This window comes from Rutilus rutilus (assembly GCF_951802725.1).
Source record: "Rutilus rutilus genome assembly, chromosome: 3".
Lineage (NCBI taxonomy): Eukaryota > Metazoa > Chordata > Actinopteri > Cypriniformes > Leuciscidae > Rutilus > Rutilus rutilus.
In genome coordinates this window covers 55,301,252-55,322,116 of record NC_140211.1, presented here as the reverse complement: position 1 = coordinate 55,322,116, position 20,865 = coordinate 55,301,252, and the positions used below count along the sequence as shown (strand labels likewise).

The window sequence follows — 20,865 nt, the reverse complement described above, 5'->3', positions numbered from 1 at the left end:
GAATTTATATATATATATAAGAAGAAAGAAATCAGGGGTTGGGAACTATGCTTTTTAAAACAGCAAACAAGAAATTACTTTTCAAACTTCTTGAAGAAATTATTCTTGTACTTTAGAGAAGTTTCGCTATTTATTTTATGGATGTGGGGTGGCAAGTGTTTCCTTTGCACTGATCATAGTAAATTAAGGTAATTTATTTTTTCTTATACTGTACATTTATTGTTTCATTTAAAAACAATGATTTGTAATTTAAAAAAAAAATGTAAATGCTCTGTTTTTCATTCACATTTAGCAATAAAACTACAAGTCTAAAAAGTCCATGTGTGGGATTGTTGAGTCCATTAGCAATACAAAAATACTGACAGTACATTTTAACAGCTATATGACTCTGCTGAATGCATAAAATGAACTACAACATTGTGTTGCAGCCCTATGATAAAATGCTTTTAATTATTTTTTGTTTTAATACACTCCACACCATATTATGGGGAATGGAGAGTAGATTGATGTTGAAAACAAATTAAAGCATTATAGCTACTGTGTGTGATGTTAGCCAGTATACCAATTTAAAGGCTTTAGTTCCAAACATTTGCATATCAGGAAAATGACCAGCGCTGTCATATATTTAAATGCCAAAACACCAAGGTGGAAACAGTCATGGGAAAGATGGTGTATTTCCTTATTAAAGCTGTTACAATGCAAATTATATTATTTTTCTGTAATTATGTTGCAGATCATCATATCACTTGGCCCAGTGGCAAGTAGACGGTGCAACCCTTTTTAGTGCACTTTAGTTGCAGAGTACACCAGCAGCCATATCATCCATATCATCAGCAACATCATCATCAGCCATATCATCAGTCACATCATCAGCCATATCATCAGTCACATCATCAGCCATATCATCAGCCATGTCACCCCACAAGTACAAGCAGCAAACTTAATTTGAGAATAGGCCTATGCCTTAAACACATTTACCAAAGTTGAGCACCAAACGATCACAAATAATTACCGAGCGCATTGATGCAAAATACATACCTACAGATAAAATATATTTTTTTAAAGACTTAATTTGTATGCAGTTTGAAATAAAATTTTAAAAGATTCCTGGAATTACTGGAATTAACTGATTCCTGTCGGTTATTGGCTGAGGCGCTTCAGATCTGTCTGTTATTGGCTGATGCGCTTCAGACCTGTCTGTTATTGGCTGATGCGCTTCAGACCTGTCTGTTATTGGCTGAGGCGCTTCAGACCTGTCTGTTATTGGCTGAGGCGCTTCAGATCTGTCTGTTATTGGCTGAGGCGCTTCAGACCTGTCTGTTATTGGCTGAGGCGCTTCAGATCTGTCTGTTATTGGCTGAGGCGCTTCAGACCTGCCAGTGTCTGTTATTGGCTGAGGCGCTTCAGACCTGTCTGTTATTGGCTGAGGCGCTTCAGACCTGTCTGTTATTGGCTGAGGCGCTTCAGATCTGTCAGTTATTGGCTGAGGCGCTTCAGATCTGTCTGTTATTGGCTGATGCGCTTCAGATCTGTCTGTTATTGGCTGATGCGCTTCAGACCTGTCAGTTATTGGCTGAGGCGCTTCAGATCTGTCAGTTATTGGCTGAGGCGCTTCAGACCTGTCTGTTATTGGCTGAGGCGCTTCAGATCTGTCAGTTATTGGCTGAGGCGCTTCAGACCTGTCTGTTATTGGCTGAGGCGTTTCAGATCTGTCAGTTATTGGCTGATGCGCTTCAGACCTGTCTGTTATTGGCTGAGGCGCTTCAGATCTGTCAGTTATTGGCTGAGGCGCTTCAGACCTGTCTGTTATTGGCTGAGGCGCTTCAGATCTGTCAGTTATTGGCTGAGGCGTTTCAGATCTGTCAGTTATTGGCTGAGGCGCTTCAGACCTGTCTGTTATTGGCTGAGGCGCTTCAGACCAGGGGCACGTTCAAGTTCAATACGGTGCACAACGTTTTGCTACGGTTTCCGGGTTGAACGTCATGTTTCCTGGAAACGGCGTGCACCGGTGTGCAACGGGGTTTGAGATACGTTTTCTCTTGTTTGGTGGGTGTGTCAGAACTGCAGTCCAATCAGCAGCAACATGTAAAGCATGCGGTATTAAAGTGAACTCGCACAATGGGTTCAAGGAAAGTAATTTACAAATGTGTTCGATGCAGCTCGGTATACGCAACAACTGAGGATATTAGAAGACATGTTTATCATAAGTTTTATTGTAAAAATATAGGATATCAACATAATGATGTAGTTGTTTATATTTTTAGCTTCATTGCAAGTGTATGACATTTGGTATAGAAATAAACAATGGTAATTAAGTGCTTTTGCTAAAAATGAGAAAGAAAATACAGGGTATTAAAACAGTATGAACTACAAATAAAGTCAGTATGTGAGGCTAAATAGATGTGTTTTAGTCTGAATTAGGTAAGATGTGTGCTTCCATTTCAGTTTCAGCAATCCCTTCACTCGATTGGGATGTTCTCTTTTGTTCTGGGCGGCAAGTGCAGTAACTGTAACATCGGGCATATTTTGTAGTATTAAACACATATTTATACCGACTTCATCAGGCTCAGAAAATTCTTCACAAAGAACACAAAGAATGGCCTTCTCAGCTGCCATAGTTGCAACTCTTGCGTCATCAGAACAGTGTGTTCAACGCATCACCGTTTCTGTTTAAAAAAATGTTGTGCAACGTTTTATCGGCTGTTATTGGCTGAGGCGCTTCAGACCTGCCAGTTATTGGCTGAGGCGCTTCAGACCTGTCAGTTATTGGCTGAGGCGCTTCAGACCTGTCAGTTATTGGCTGAGGCGCTTCAGACCTGTCTGTTATTGGCTGAGGCGCTTCAGACCTGTCAGTTATTGGCTGAGGCGCTTCAGACCTGTCAGTTATTGGCTGAGGCGCTTCAGACCTGCCAGTTATTGGCTGAGGCGCTTCAGACCTACCAGTTATTGGCTGAGGCGCTTCAGACCTGTCAGTTATTGGCTGAGGCGCTTCAGACCTGTCAGTTATTGGCTGAGGCGCTTCAGACCTGCCAGTTATTGGCTGAGGCGCTTCAGACCTGCCAGTTATTGGCTGAGGCGCTTCAGACCTGTCAGTTATTGGCTGAGGCGCTTCAGACCTGCCTGTTATTGGCTGAGGCACTTCAGATCTGTCAGTGATTGGCTGAGGCGCTTCAGACCTACCAGTTATTGGCTGAGGCGCTTCAGACCTGTCAGTTATTGGCTGAGGTGCTTCAGACCTGTCAGTTATTGGCTGAGGCGCTTCAGACCTGCCAGTTATTGGCTGAGGCGCTTCAGACCTGCCAGTTATTGGCTGAGGTGCTTCAGACCTGTCAGTTATTGGCTGAGGCGCTTCAGACCTGTCTGTTATTGGCTGAGGCGCTTCAGACCTGCCAGTTATTGGCTGAGGCGCTTCAGACCTGTCAGTTATTGGCTGAGGCGCTTCAGACCTGTCTGTTATTGGCTGAGGCGCTTCAGATCTGTCAGTGATTGGCTGAGGCGCTTCAGATTACCCGTCCAATGTAAATAAAGGTAAGAAAATCTTCGCTTACGAGGATAAGTCAGATCATTGGCAGAGGTAATTTTACACCAATGAGGACATATTTATGAATAAAGACATTGATTTTAGCTAATAAAGACATTCTACTTACTATAAGTAACTTTGCAGCTACATGTCAACTAACTGTCATTAGAGTATACAGTAGTAGACTGTCTGCTTAATATTTGCTAACACTTTATTTTGTTGGTCCCCCAACATATATTCTACTGATTATAAGTAAAATGGCAACTACAAGTAAACTTATTCTACTAACCCGAACCCTAACACCTAACAATAACCTAACAGTCTACTGACAGTCTACTACAGTCTACTAATACGCTAATGAGAGTTAGTTGACATGTAGTTGCAAAGTTACTTATAGTTAGTAGAATGTCTAAAGTGGAATATCAAAATAAAGTGGAACCTAAAATACTTACACAAAAAAAATACACAATGTACCTTTAAGTATTGTGGTAGTCCGCCATGTTTCTCACTGATACACCCCCAACTCGTAAAGATCGGGGCTTAAAGAGCTGAAAGAAAATCCCGAGCTTCCCACTCGTATTTACGACATTGTGGTGGCGTTCATGTGCGTTCAACTCATAAACACTAACCATTAACCCGGGTTATCGTCGTTCAAAACTCCACTATTAACCCCAGGTAAAGGAACAGTTCTCACTTATAATTCAGAAGTGCGGTTTGCACCTGGGTTATGAAACCCTGCTCTGGAACAGGGTTAGCACCACTTTTGCAGTCCCTAAAGTGTACAATGTGAATTAAAGCAGTGTTATACTATATACTATACGTTTACCTCAGGTTCTGTTATCTTAAGTGTGAAAAGCCCTTTATCATGGCAGAACTAGTAAAATGACGTCTCTGTCTCAGACAGCACACACTGGCTGCTCACAGTCTGTGCACTAAATATCTAATTCTCATTGCATGCAAAACTGGAAAGTACATAAAACAAAGAGCAAATTTCCTCAAATTGCACATATGAACTAAATAAATCATTAATTGCTTTTATGCAAGTCTGACAGTCTTCCTGTCTGAGTGGGTGTTTCCTAACCAGAATAATCTGCAGTACGCAAGCAGCTCTAGTCTAGTTGATAGAGAGTCAAGAGACTTCTGAAAAATCCCCACCAGTAATGCACAGACTGAGAGCCGGTCTGGTGAAGACACAAACAGACATCAAGAGAAGCGAAAGCAGTGGAAAGTCCCTGTGTGATTTAATTTTTAATAAGTGTGTAACATCACAATATTTAGCTCCATCAAGAGGTGCATCAGTTTTTTCTCAAGATCTTGTATTGTCAATGCAAGAGTCCAGCACTCTGTAAAGTCTCCTCCAGCACATCCCAAAGACTTTCAATGAGTTTAAGCTCTGGCCAATTCATGTGTGAAAATAATTCTTCATGCTCCTCACAACCATTCTTTCACAGTTTGAGCCTGATGAATCTTGACATTGTCATCCTGGAATATGGCCATGTGTCTTCATACATGGATGTTTAAGAAATGAAAACCTACACACTCCATCAGTTGGGGTTAGAAGAACTGTTGCCAAACATATAACATGATAGAAACATAATAATCACTGCGATAATGATCCAATCATAGACTCTTAAGTTGTGGCCTATTTAAATCCAAACATCTGAGTGAAATGGCTTCTCAAACAAGAAAAATAAATGAAGTTCTGTACTTGATTTTGTCTTTGGGAATCGATTTGGATCTGGATCGATTTGGATCTCATGTGAGTGACAGGTTGCCCAGCCCTCACACCAGTAAACACATCGTCAGAGAAGACATGTCGCTGCAAGAGGAAGAGAAGTTATTTTGATTAAACATTACGGGGAATATGAACTTATATAAAGTAATGATGTGCATGGATAAATCGTTTATAATGAATGCTGCAATGTTCCACAATTTTCTGTCATGATGACGTTAACAGAGGCTGTTGTCACTGATGGTAAGTTTATAGACAGTCTGTTATACTCAGGAAAAATTGTGTTGATGATCATAAATAAAAAGTTATGACAAGGCTTGTCATTGTGCTCTGCTGTCTGTCGAGCTCATTGGATGTATCCGAAGCCACAACATTTGAATGTGGCTGATGATCAACTCTCAGTCTGTGAATTGTGACCTGACCGTACAGACCTGTCAACACTTCCACCAACAGAGAAAACTCAAAGGTATGTCAATCAAACGCTTTTAGGCTCATTTTAGAGAGCGTTTTTATAATTAAGCCATTTTAAGAGATGTACATAGATGTGAAAAGATTAATGTTGTTAAGCAGCTAATGTATGATATATATTGTAATTTCCATGTCTGTATTCTGAACTCCCAGAAACGTAATATGTCCCACAGAGGTGAAGATATGACACTCCTTTTACTTCTGATCATGATCCATGGCCTGGATGCTGACGAATGTACTTCTAAAAACGGTAAAACACTTACATACTTGTAATAATGAATTTGAAGTATATTAAATTGATTTCCATTACCAGTTTATCTACAACTGATTGCTAAAGCACAAAGAGCTTATAAATGGTGGAATTCCTCTTCCTGGGATGAGAAATACTTTCTTTCTTTAAATTTCTTGTTCGTAATAATTTGAGATTTTTAGATTCCAATAAGCAAATTATAAATACAAACAGAAAATATTTGCATAAGATTTCCATAAATACACTCATAAAGTACAGGTTGACATTCATTGTATGGGAGACTGAAGCTTGCCCTCTTCACTGATAAAAAACATTCTGTGGTTAAGGAAATACTACAGAAAAAAACGAATGTAATTTCTACCTGAATAGTTAGTTCAGGTGGAATTTAAAAAACAAAGTATATTCTATATTAGTACTCAATTTAAGCTTGTAGAAATGAAAGTGTAAATATCATTGCCATCAAATATTTTTCTTAGCTTAGCTAAGTAGATTTTAATGAATTCCATATGGGAAATTTACTTAACAAATGTGCATGCAAAAACTTTTTTAATTAGTTATTCTATTTGGCCTTATTTTCAGTGTCTGTACAGAACCTGCCATTAACAGTTTATTGTAGGGTTTTTAACAAAATTCAAACATTAATACGAAATATAAGAGCAAAAATCTAACCCAAAAATGTAATTTATAGGCCATTGGAAATATAGATATTTTATAAAAATTGCAACCTATAAAACACGTGACGATTCGTCCTATCCTGACATGTGTGAGCGATACTCTTGTCCTGACAATGTAACTCAACACAAAATCTACCTTTATTATGTAGTTGACACTTCTCAAAAAATATGTCAGTATGATCGTATGTATTGTTTGTTTATAGCATATTAGAATGATTTCTGAAGGATCATGTGACACTGAAGATGCTGAAATTTCAGCTTTGCATCACAGGAATAAATTACATTTTATAATATATTAGCCTAGAAAACAGTTATTTTCAATTATAATAATATTTCACAATATTACAGTTTTACTGCATTTATGCTCCAATTAACACAGCCTTGGTGAGCAGAAGATACTTGTTTAAAAAAAACATTATAAACTCATACTGACCCCAAACTTTTTAATTATAGTAATTTACTGTAATTTTAGTATCGAGAATAGAATTTATAAAATCACTAAGTTGAACAAGGTATTTGAAATCAACATACAAAACCACTGTAGAGAAAGCATTTTATAGTCACTGAGATGACAACTAGCCCCAGTCTTCCCTACAATAGAAATTATAACTGATAAGTATTTTAAAGATTTACATTTCACTGTGTAATTTGTATTATCTCTTTAGGACATCTAACACTGACAAATAACACACGGACATTTGCCATGACAATCTCATTGGAATCTGGACCAAACATTACTGTTCGTGACACTGCAAAAGAATTACGTTGTAATTCAACAACAGGCAATACATGCTATATTGAGTGCTCCTTTGTCGATTTCTTTGAAAACCAAACCTTTAACGAAACACAAAGATTTGACATATGTGCAAAGAAAATTCAGAATAACAGTAGAGTTGAATTCAGCATACGTAAGTAAGACTTCTTTTCTTCCATTGCTTTTAACCAGTAACACAACAGCATTTATGAGAAATGTGCATTGAGTATGATAACATGGTGTTACTGTTTACTCAGGACATTAATTATTCCTTCCGTCTATTACAGTAAACACTTCAACACAGTGTATTGTGGTTGATTGCTTGCCTGACGAAATAAGTAAGCTCTTGACCGAGAAAGAGCAGCAAATGAATATCCCAAAAGACTTGAAAAACATTCTCAATATTAAAAAAATGTGCCACGGTGTGATCTTAAATGAAACTATTGTGAATACCTATATTAGGTAAATAAAACCTTATTAAGATTTTAAAATCCTTTAGTACAATCCTTAAGTTTGTTGTGTTTCCAACCCCTATTCCTGGAGGCCCTCAACAGTACAGATTTGGGATGCCTGGCCCCGATATACTTCAAGTGAAATCGAAGAACTAGTGTGACGTAATTTCAAACAAAATCAGGCCAAAAGAAGTTCATTTCGTTTCGAACAAACTTTCCAGAAAAGTTAAACATCTTCGAACTATACCATTGGTCCGTGTCGATTACGTCATAGGTGGGTGTGGCTATGAGGCTCCGCCTTCTTTTCCATGGAAATCTTCTTCGGTTCCTTTCTTCTGTTCGGTCTGTCGAGGTCAGACGTCCGTGAGTAAAAACATGAACACACTAGTACAGAGGCGCTTCATAGTAGAAACGAAAAGGCTGTAAAAGCTGAAAAGCTGCTGCTTTAAATTAATCTAATGTATAAAGTGCTATATGATAGTATATATGACGTTTCATCCTACATTTCTCCCTTCCATTAAACATACATTTAATGCATTACATTTAATAAAAGTGGCACTAAAGACTTTTACATTGTTACAAAAAACGGTAACACTTTATTTTATAGTGTCATTCTTCCATGTTAGATGTAATTACTGTAGAAATAACTATAAATTATGCATAATTTCATGCAACTAACCCTAAACCAAGCCCTAATTTTAACCCTAACTCTGTTGTAAGTACATGCTGGAATTACAGAGCTGGTTCAAACATCCACATCGCTATGATCGGATGCTTTCTTAACTGCTGTTTTCTCACCGCCCTCATTTTTGTCGTGTTTGTTTTGTTTTTGAGAGGAAAACGCATGAAATCGCTGAAAAGGTATTTCTAACTTATTTTTACCCCTAATTGAAGAACAAAAAAGAACTTCACCTTCAGTACACCTATATCTGACGCTACTTTCAGATCATAAAGTAACAATCAGGTGTGCTCTTTGGGGGAAATCCAAAATGTGTGTTGTTGTAGGGGTCTCCAAGAGAAAGGTTGGAAACACTGTTTTAGACCTGGTTTTATGTTTATCACACCTTTGTGCAGAGTGGAGAAGAAAGTCATCCTTGGTGTTATAAATATGACCATTCCTGTGCAATCCAAGACCTACTATGATGAGGATCTTTCCCTGACTGTGGTTAACATGAATTTAAGCATGACAAACGGTTCTTTACGAATCACTGCTCCAGATGTAAGTAGCCTATACCTGCCCCATAAACACCAAAGGTATGGGATTAATATCCTGCCATGATTCAAAACTGAAAATAAAGTTCTGAAAGGTTGAAACTAAGTGTTCGAAAACTCAAAATCTTACAAAAAAAAGTTTTGCAAGATCGAAAAATAAGATTCGCAAGCTTGCAAAATGTAAAAAAAATTAAAATATCTCTGCAAACATTATGTTGTTTTTGAGATTTCCTTCTTCAGAACTGTTTGCGTATCCTGTGCGCTTTCATCATTGGCGGAGCAGTCGGTCAATCCCACCTTTCCAGTAAATACGACTTGTGATTGGACTGTACGTCAGCAGACAGCAAAGCATTGGCTAAGAGCAGAAGGCCCTCCCTCCAGGCTTTTTTTTAAGTTGCGAGGTTGCGAAGCTTCATTTTCGCTCAGTCTGAGTTTCAGAGTTTCAGAGCAGAGCTGCGTGACAACGCTGCTACAAATCACGTGAGTCGCAAGCTCGCAAATGTGTGGGCGTATCTCCGCAAAGTGGGTGTCGTAAACTCAGCTCTGAAAAAATAATCTGCAATAGGAGTGCAAATGTAATGTAATGTAATAAGTTTCGCCCTTTCGAACCTCAGTTTTCAGAGTTTCAAAACTTTTTTTCACCTATTCGCACACCAGTTTTCAGATCACCATTTACAAGGTTTCAAATCTGGAAAACAAACTAATACACTGGGAGAACAGTGACAAATTCGAAACTCTGAAAAAATGATCGCACAACACCGTAAAAAAAGAGTGTTGCACTTCTGAAGAAGGAAAACTCAAAAACAAAATTATGTTTGCAGAGATTTTTTTTTTTTTACCACTTTGCAAGCCTGCAAAACTCTGTTTTCAGAGTTTCAAAACTTTTTTTCACACATTCGCACACCAGTTTTCAGAGCACCATTTACAAGGTTTCAAACCTGGAAAACAAACTAATACAGTGGGAGAACACTGACAAATTTGAAACTCTGAAAAATTGTTTGCGCAACATCGTAAAAAAAATGTTGCAGTTCTGAAGAAGGAAATCTCAAAAACAACATAATGTTTGCAGAGATATTTTTATTTTTTTACATTTTGCAAGCTTGCAAATCTTATTTTTCGATCTTGCAAAACTTTTTTTTGTAAGATTTTGAGTTTTCGAACACTTAGTTTCAACCTTTCAGAACTTTATTTTCAGTTTTGAATCATGGCAGGATATTAATCCCATACAAAGGTCCTTGCTGATATAACGCTATAAAGCTGCTAAACCGCTGTAAGTTATTTCTGCAGCACCTCTTCATTTTAGTCCATGGGGATTTTTTTTTAAATGCGTATAAAAATTGCACAAAAATACTAGCCCAAAATAATAGCTGCAGAGTGAAATGACGGTTAGCATGGTTCCAATAGGATTTTCCCATTTTGGCTTATTGGATTATCGCTAAAAACAAGTTTATGATACTTACACGTTTTGTCCATCAAGACAATTATCACAGATGAATACAACTTTTATGAATTTTGAAGCCTAACAGCAGTCGCCAGAAGTAAAAAGCTAAAGGTAACATTTGGCTATAAACGAACTACACCACGGTCACATGACTTCAGCGTCACTATCACTAAGCTTCCGAAAACTCTTTCAGTTTTTAATAAAAAAATAATAATTTCCCAGAACATTTGAGTTAGAATAGTGTATAAGTGCGATTATAAGCATAATGATGCTGTAAAAGCGGACTGATCTTACCTTTTCAGCGTGGTGACGTTTAATCTCCTCGACAGTGTCTGTAGTCACATTTAGCCACTTGTAAGCAACTGCCTTTTTAAGACACGTAACAGCTTCAAAAAATCCTGAGTTGGGTAATATACTGATGTATTTTATGTCGTAGAATGAAATGTGAAAGTGTCTTGAGCTTGTGTTCACCACAGACCTTATTTCAGCCATTTAACAAAACACCCATTTTTTAAAACCCATTGACTTCAGGACGATGGAACCGGGGGCCGGTTTCACAAAGATAGACTTTGACTATGGCTTAGATATAGTAGATAGTCAGACTTCAGATAGACATCAAAATCAGACCGTTGCACAAAGCACTTAAAGCCCCATTATGTAGGATTTCCGTTTTGGTCAAACAACGACCCCTAGAGTCGCTGTGGACTACTTGTATTTAACGTTACTGTCGTAAATACCACTCACACAGAGCAGTCTCTTCACTCACGGCCTGATCCCCTCCCCCCTGTATACCGGTCCCCGTTCAGTCGGACAGAAGCTGTAACGAGTGGAAATAAGGTGTGGCCCCTTTAAGAGCTGCGCGCGCCCTGTTTAACTGTCGGCAGTCTGTATTGTATGTGCGCCTCGAACAAAAACCCGTAAGCGGGTTGTTTCTGTTTGATGCTCATTCTTGTCCTATTTTTGTCTATCAAGTAATGCTGTGGACGGTATAACGTGTGACAGACAGTTACACGAGTTCGATTGGGGAATAAACACAACGCGTTACAAATCGTCGGACATCGAACAAGCACAGCTAGCCTCCGAAGATGTATACTAATCCATCAACAAGAACGCCAGGTGCTTTTTAGCTCACACCAACGAGTGAAAGCTTGTCCGAGTGATGTACAATATAAGCAATATAACGTACTTACAAGTCCAACAGCATGTGAGGACGTGTTGGGGGAAGTGAGGTAGCTATGCCGTAAAGCAGTCGAATTTTGTAGTTCTTTTTGTTCTCGCGGGTTACTACCCGAACCCCGAAGTTTAAAAGTACGATTAAAAACTATACAAACCCCGTCAGGCTATGGCAGATGTGTCATTCAACCTATTTTAAGTCGATGTACCATCACAAGGGTATTATGAAGGTTGAAAAGTTACTTAGTGTTACTTTAAGACTCTGACTATGTGTAGGACTACACTGCAATGCATTCTGGGTAAAATAAGACACTTTTCAAAACAATAAGCGTATTCAACCGCTCAGTGCAGTTTACCCCAGCGGAAAATATGTGTTTGTTGGAGGAGTATAACAGTTGCAAGGACATTTTACTTGGGAAATTTAGCGGAGAATGTAGTAACAAGAAGAAATGTTTAAATTATGAGCCATTTTCCCTTTTCTTTTGGCTGTTTGTAATGTAATTTATTGTTACTGCCGGTTGCCAAGGTAACATAGAGTCTTAGACCTAAGTTAGCCTGGGGGTAAGGTGTCTAATTTTTTTTGGTCTAAATTAAGTCAGTCTTTATTTTTGTGAAACAGTCTAACTTGCATTAGACTAGTCTATAAGCAAATTTTAGACTTGTCTAACACTATAGACCGGTCTAAAATAGCTTTGTGAAACCGGTCCCGGAAGATCTAAAATGCTAACTGATATCATACCTGCACCACTCGATTGTTTTATCAAATAAAATGAACTTTATTCCATGCTCGCTCCACAGCACCACCCGCTGCGTTTAGTTATAACTGTGTTTAGTTTGTGTGCAAAGGATTAATCATGAATGCACTGCATTTACGGCCAGCAAAGGATCATTTAGCGAAATCCGAGGAGTTATTTTATTTTTAGATTCATTATTGCAGATCGAATATCCGACTAGTCTTGCATGACCCTAGTGTGAAACCTTAAAATCCATTTTCTGTCATTTCACTATTTATGAAAGAATTAGCAGCTTAATTTTTTACACTTCTAAACAATGTAGAAAATGTGTAGCCTATATACTGTAAGAATGTAATTCTTTCATTTAGATAATTATTAAAGAGACCTGATGTCTTTTTTCCTTTTAAGGTATTGGATAATAATGATGTGGCAGAGATTAGGATCCCGGTGAAGCCTTATTTCCAAAACCAAAGCCAAATTGGTGTCGCTACCTACGATGCCGATCAGCACTTTAAGGTTCCCTTTTAACGTTGTGTCGAGTGTCATGCGATAAGAACACGTTGCATGTCACACAGATTCTGAAGTTTACAGCAAGCTTAAATTTATCAGTCAAATTATTGTCTTTTTTTACAGCTTAACCTGGAAAATAAAATTGTTACCTCGAAAATCATACGGATTGAATTCCCTGGACCTGACACTAACGCATTGACTGATCGATTTACAATTGAGTTCAAAATTAATCTCACAATCTGTAACCAAACCGTAAGTGTAACTTTAAATTCTGAATACTCTCAAATTGCCTCAAACTGTCCTAATAATGATTTGTTCCTGTTTTATATTTACATTTAAAGAAACACAACCTGTCCTGTCAGTTCTATGATGAAAAAGGTACAGTAATGGTTAATTGCTTCTGGGTTAATTGCTTTATTTCAGGAAATGAGACATTTTTATTCATGATAACGATATATGGATATATCACAATATATTTGTGTTCTTTTATCTCATTTCATTTATTATTAAGAAGAAGAAGCAAATTGCAAACAATAGGACAAATACAATATAACAAAAAGGGCATACAGTGTATTAGGCTGCTGTCACTTTAAGACCAAAAGCATGGATCCATTATACTGATACACATCTGGTTTCATCCAACTGTTTACTTTCACTTGAGACACAACCGTCTGTGTTTACATGAATACTCCACATGATGGGTATTTTGACATAATTGTTTATGTATTTGACCATTCAAGCGCAGTAAGACGTGAAAGAGAACTGAATTACAGATTCTGCACTGCATTGAAGTGATAGTTCACCCAAAAATGAAAATTACCCCATGATTCACTCACCCTCAAGTCATCCTAGGTGTACATAACATTCTTCTTTCAGATGAATCCAATCGGAGTTATATATAAAAAAATGTCCTGGCTCTTCCAAGCTTTATAATGGCAGTGAATGGCCGTTTCTGTTTTGAAGTCCATAAAAGTGCATCCATCCATGATAAAAATCCACACGGCTCCGGGGGGTTAATAAAGGACTTCTGAAGCGAAGCGATGAAAAATATCCATATTTAAAACGTTATTGACTAAAATAGCTAGCTTCCGGCAGACGGCCTTACGATTTACGGTGAAAGAGTAACACTTGACCTGGCGCACAACGTAATGACGAACGCGGAAGCGCAGAGGAAAGAGCAAAACAAAACACCAGTCACGAATTAGAAGTCTAACACAAGAGTTTTTAAAGAGAAATGTCGGAGGAGCTTGAGTTTGTTGCCCAGCCGTTAGATTGAACCGCGAGAGGCGTCAAAGCTTACGCTACTCCTACATCATACATTGTCAAGTGTTTCTCTTTAGGCATAAGTCGACTTGCGTAGGCCGTCTGCCGGAAGATAGTTATTTTAGTCGATAAAGTTGGATATTTTTCTTACACGAACACATCGCTTCGCTTCAGAAGGCCTTTATTAACCCGCCAGAGCTGTGTGGAGCACTTTTATCATGGATGGATGCACTTTTATGGACTTCAAGACAGAAACGGCCATTCACTGCCATTATAAAGCTTGGAAGAGCCAGGACATTTTTTAATATAACTCTGATTGTATTCATCTGAAAGAAGAATGTCACACCTAGGAAGGCTTGAGGGTGAGTAAATCATGGGGTAATTTTTGGGTGAACTACCCCTTTAAGTTCTTTTTCACTGCTTATTGTGCTTAATAACACTTTTGAACATTGAGCACGTCCCAAATTTGCGATCATCTTCTGAGAAGCAGCTTTCCGTGCACGCACTTTGGCAGTGTGCCAACTACATACCGCGATATAGATGATATAGCAAAAACGATAGACATTTTATACCGTGGTAACAATATATCATCATACCGCCAAGCCCTAGTTGCTTCAATGAAAAATGTGCTTATGCTCTTATATTACAACATATGTCCATTGACGTTGATCTGATTTTTGTTTACTGTCATATAGGAAACAAAACCTGGAAAACTGATGGTTGTCTCACCAATATTATTAGAGATGATGTTGTGGAGTGCTCTTGTGACCATATGACCCCTTTTGCTGTGCTTCTGGTGAGTACTGAGACATCCATCCATGAAATTATTCAGTAAAAGTACACTATAAAAAACAATATTTTCATGATTCGTTATCACAACTTTTTATCTTTTGTCAAATCAACTTAGAAAATGTATGTTTTCTCCTTTGTTGTAAAACTCAATTTTTTTATTTCAATGAACTCAAAATTTTAAGGCAACCAAGTAACTTACTTTTTTATGTTAAACCAACAATATATATATATATATTTACAATGTAGCAGTTTAAAATAATCAGCCAATTTCACTCCACCTCTTATTTATCTACCTTCCTAACTTTGAATAGACTACCTTGGAGATATCAGAAAAGCAGTGGGAAATCTTGTCCTACATCAGCTACATAGGCTGCGGTCTGTCTGCGTTCTTTTCTGCTTCCTCTGTCTTGTCGTTCATGTTCAACAGGTGCTGTTCCTTTTGTTTTCATATAAATGCATATATAATCTGTGCTTTGATTCACATTATTCCATGCATAAATTACATTGCTATAAAAATTGTGAATATAAACTCTTCAAAGCCAATAATGCTCAATTTACATCTATTTTTGCCCATAGCTTTCAATATATACTGTGTGTGTGTTTTCAGTTATGCAAGGGCAGAAGTGTCCAGCAGCATCCATGTGTCTCTGAGTGGCGCTCTGTTTCTCCTCAACATCAGCTTCATGTTCAGCGAATGGGCTGCCAAACTGGGAATGGAAGAATTCTGCGTGTTTATCGCTGTGATGATACACTACAGCCTGCTGTGTAGTTTCACATGGATGGCTATTGAAGCCTTGCACCTGTACCTTCTTCTCGTCAGAGTGTTCAACATTTACATCAGACACTACGTGGTCAAGTTGTCCCTGATCGGATGGGGTGAGCATCAAGACTACATGTAATGTATATAACATAGCAGCTAATGTCTAATAAACATGCAGGAAGCATTAAAGGGTAATTTGCAAAATTGGAATCTCAAATGCAAACTTTTAACTCAAAAAATAACTTAAAACTAAAAATTAATAAAATGGAATCTTGAAATTGTTTATCCTGCGATCTTTTCCTCTTGACAGGAGTCCCTGCTATTGTTGTTGGAGGCTTGCTGTCGGTTTATAACACTAATCCTCTTTATGGCACATATGATATGACTTTATCAGATACAAACACCACAAATGCAATGTAAGTCTTCACATTTTAAATTTGCATTAGAGACATGAGAGACATTAATGTAGTTAAATTATGTTGCACTCTACGTCAGTCCATCAAATGTGTGAAGTACATGCTTACATTGCTTTCTTTCATTACAGTTGCTGGATCAAAGACCCTACCGTCCTGTATGGCGTGAACCTCTCCTACTTCACCGTCATATTCCTGTTCAATTTAGGAATCCTAATCACAGTGTCCAGACAGATCTTTAAGCTGCGACATGTGGGCAACAAGCATGGCAAGATGCCAGTCTGGAAGGACGCGGGCACAGTGCTGGGCCTCATGTGTCTTCTGGGAACAACATGGGGTTTGGCCTTCTTCAGCTCTGGATATACCAACTACGTTATACTCTACCTGTTCTGCATCTTAAACTCAATGCAAGGTATGTTTAGTTAGGGTACAAGAGTGATAGAGAACATATGAGTGTCCATGATAAATCTTGTAGTTTAAAACACATGCCAAGTTAAATTTACAGTACACTTAGTAGTGGTTCCATTAGGTTAAAACTAATGACTCCAAAATGTCATATGGTCTAACCATCAGGTACAAAGTCCTAACATATTTGGGTTACACTTTATTTTAAGGTGTCATTTATGTAGGCTATTTAAGTACTGGGTAATATTAAGCAACTACATGTACTTACTATAGGGTTAGGGATTTGAATTTGGTTGAGGTTTAGTTGCATGTAATTATGCATAATTTACTATTATTACTATGGTAAGTACATGTAACATATGTAACAAGGACACTGTAAAACAAAGTGTTACCCATATTTGCCTTACATCTTGAATACATGTGAAAGTATACTGTCGTAGATTTTTCCCTAAACCCCTAAGTCCTATCTCATCTGACTTAAGTCTACCGTGGCCGTCTCCAATCGACGCTCTCCCTGGGCCGTCTCCAATCGACGCTTAATAAATAGTCTACCTAACTAACTTGCTTCCCTAACTAGCTTTCTTCCTGCGCACGAATAATCGACAAACAGACCTTAGCAAATGTCCTTTAAATGCTTTAATCACGGGCAGTTCCCCCAAGAAAAAGTAAGGCCGGAGGATCTCAGACAAATTCCATTGAGAATCCCCCCAGCTAACACGAATACAACAGTTTTGATAGAATAGGGAGGTATGGCAAAATGATATGAATTTGATTGGTTCTTCATAGACAAACCCTTCTGTTACTAGGTAAAGCAAACTTTGCTTTAATGATTACTTCATTGTTAATCATAAGGTTAAAATTTAGTCATCTGTCTAGTTTCAACCAAAGTCAAAGGGGTATGGCAAAAATACAACATCCAAAAACACAGGACAGAGCGTTTTAGTACATTGTGTTTCAAAGTATTATCATGTTAGGCCTGAAAAAGGAAGTAAGGTTAGATGTTAGAGACATGGATAGTTTGATATACAGGTTACAATTTTATCTATTAAAAATCCACCACAGTACACATCTTAATTACACTGTCAATGTAAAATTCATTTTTAGAAATGTAATTAATTATAAATATGATACATTTTTTGAGAGTCCTCTCTGTCAGACTACAGGCAAAAGTGTCCCAAATGTGTTTTTTTGTGTGTGTTTTTTGCTCATATGCGACTCAGATCTGGGGGGTTTCATTACAGTGTGAACGGCACAAACAACATGGAATCTGATCTTTTCTGTTCTGATTTGGGCCACTACTATATGAGGTCCTAAATCAGATACAGGTCTGATGGTTTGCAGTGCGACCTCAGTCTGAACAGTCACATCGGAATTCATATGACTTTTACGTTACTCTAGATCAACATACACGCAATCTTTCTATTGTTTTTTAATGTAAAAACACTATACAGACGTGTTTGACTGTTGCTTTAAAAAAAGGTAGCCAAATAGGTTCGGGCCCCTAAATGATGACTTCATCACCTCTGTGTTTACTTCTATATAATTCTGTGCTGCGCTGCATTTTTTGGGCCTGTCCAAATACCCACACTTGTGGTCTTTGCACTTGACATGACCACATGTCTACTCAGATTGAACATTTCCAGTATTTGGCCTAAGCATTCAAGAACGCGTGAAGGCCGCGTGTGCAGAACTTTTGATTACCCAATGGGACACACTTATAGTTTTGTAACTATAAAAATGTAAGAGTTTACAGTTTGCAGAGCTTTATTTTAATCTACAATACTTGGCATTTTAAAATAAACTTCTAAATGTCTATTGTTCAGAAGTCCCTATGAAACAGACAACACAATTTAGCAATTGTGGTGCTTCCAAAATTAAGCAATAAAAAACAGTTACAAATGTTGCAAAAAAAATTGGTATCACTTTAGTTTAGGGTCCAATTCTCACTATTAACTATTTGCTTATTAACATGCATAAGGATATTGGCTGTTTATTAGTACTTATAAAGCAAATATTGATGCCTTATTCTGTATGACCATTTTCTACATCCCTTAACCAATACCTAAACTTAACAACTACCTTACTAACTATTAATATGCAGTAATTAGGAGTTTATTAAGGCAGAAGTTGTGGTTAATAGTGAGAATTGGACCTTACACTTAAGTATGACCAAAATTTTATCTGCACCAATAAAATGGGCAACACTTTGTGTTTTACTACCAAATTATATGTAATCTCTAATTAATCTAACTTACAGTGGAATGTTTTCCTCAACATCTCACGAATTTGGGGCATGTGCGATCCTGAACATGATGCAATAATGGGATACACTAAGCCTCGAGGCTAAGCGTATCTCATCATGCATCATGTTTTTGGTTTTATTGTGCATTAAGGGAACTGAGATTTGGTGTTCTTAAGACCTCGGTCAGTCTTGCGCAATTTCTTCCTGTGTGTCCAGATGCACGCTCTCACTGGCCAAGACCGCAAGTGAGGGTATTTGGAAAAACCCTTTGTTATTGTTCTTTTGCGCATGCGGGTCAGTTCAGGATCATGACCTGTTCACACCCAAATCGGACATTGGCAACATTAAAAAAATGATGTGAACAGCCAAACAAAACAATAAAAAAATTGGATCTGAGCAATACATCTGAATTGATTATTTGCAGTGTGAACGTAGTGTTTCCTGTTTTTTTTTTTTCGGCATGTTGGTTGTACCACATGACTTTGTTCGTCACGCCACATGACTTTTATTTGGCAGACGCAAGTTTTTCAAATACTGTATATATCGTTATGCCAAACTACTTAAGGTTTTTGTTCATTTAGTTTCATTTTTATCTTATTATTATTGTATCACCCTGATATTTTTGACTTTATGCTCCCTCCCAAAAAAAATCCCAAATAAATTTGAATACAGAATTTAAAAACATGCTCATCATAATAAAGGCTGTATTCAAGTCATGTCATTGACCCATGTCTGCTTGCAAAAGAAAAAATTTCCATGATGGAGGATAACAGCAGGTGGAAAAGGAAGAAATATTTGTCAAATTAAAAAGATGCGTCATTTTCTGAAACTCTATTTGTTTCTGCTACCAAAGCATAGTTAGGGTCAGAACAAGGGTTGCTTTAAAGTCACGACACAGTCTAGGAGGAAGTGAAATACAAAAGTACAGGTTGTTTTGTTTTCCTGTTAAACCACAAGTAGAATAATTATGTGACGTGACGACTCAAGAAAAGGGGAATGGAAACTTTTCTGGATGCCAAAAAATGATAGACTGAAACTTTAAGTTTGTTTGTTTACAGGGTTTTACATCTTTGTGTGGATGTGTGGTACAGCGAGGAAAAACAGAGCGCAAACGACTCAATCCAAGACTAAATCCACTCTGGACATCTCGAAATAAGGACCTCGACCTTTTCTTATTAAAACCTCGGACATATTTAACAAGAAGACATGTTCCAGTTGTAGATATCTTTTACCCAGTCACCCACAGACATGCACTCTGGCTTATTTAAAATTGGCACTCAACACCACAACATGCCTACATGAATCGCAACCTTCAGAAAGTGTCGTCATGACCCGTCTGCTTTTTTTCCCCCTTGCAAGTGTACTTCCTTTGTGCTTATTTCAGTTCATCTCATTAAAGAAATGCAGTTCTCTCTTTGTAACTACACATACTAAAGCCTTGATCTATTATCTATCATATCTCATTTACTTCATCATATTTAATAAATGTAATAAAAGATTTGTGATTTGTAAAAAAAAAAAAAAAAAAAAAAATTGTTCTAGTGTTGTTGAATTTATTAATAAATCTGTGTAAAATGAACGTTTCAGCCTATATTGGAAACACATTACAACAATGCTATTTTAAAGCAGTATACAACATGGAACAAATGCAGCGGCATTGTGAAAATATCATATTTTCACTAAGTGAAAATAGCGATAGATTCCATTTACACTATATATGTAAAAATAGCAGTATTTTCTTTGCAATAAGTATATATAGTAGTAAAATGCTATTTATACTTATAAATAGTGGGAGATATATTTGCACCTCAGTGTTGTTATACATTAAACGGTATACAATAATAACATATAGAGTGTAAATTATTATATTTATTAAAAGTATTAAACGGATGCCGCCTTATGGGGATAAAAAAAAGCCCTCCCCACTGATACTGATAAACACTTTTTTTTTTTTTTTTTTGATTATTTATTTATTATTATTCAATCAGTTATTAATTTAGTAATGTCTGGATTGTTTTCACCTTAAGATCACATAGAGGTTTGTGTTAGTAAGTTTTTGGTAAACTGCAT

At 37.4% G+C, this 20,865-nt stretch overlaps 1 protein-coding gene across 1 annotated transcript; it reads left to right on the top strand.

Moving 5' to 3' along the window:
• Positions 1-8,930: 8,930 nt before the first annotated feature.
• LOC311288037 (adhesion G-protein coupled receptor G2-like) lies at positions 8,931-20,305 on the top strand. Its single transcript, XM_084405243.1, has 10 exons — positions 8,931-9,069; positions 12,819-12,926; positions 13,044-13,172; positions 13,262-13,298; positions 14,879-14,979; positions 15,287-15,402; positions 15,583-15,851; positions 16,046-16,151; positions 16,280-16,560; positions 19,854-20,305. The coding sequence occupies exons 1-10, from the start codon at positions 8,959-8,961 to the stop codon at positions 19,949-19,951; spliced, it is 1,356 nt and encodes a 451-aa protein (XP_084261369.1). The 5' UTR covers positions 8,931-8,958; the 3' UTR covers positions 19,952-20,305.
• The last annotated feature ends 560 nt before the right edge of the window (positions 20,306-20,865 follow it).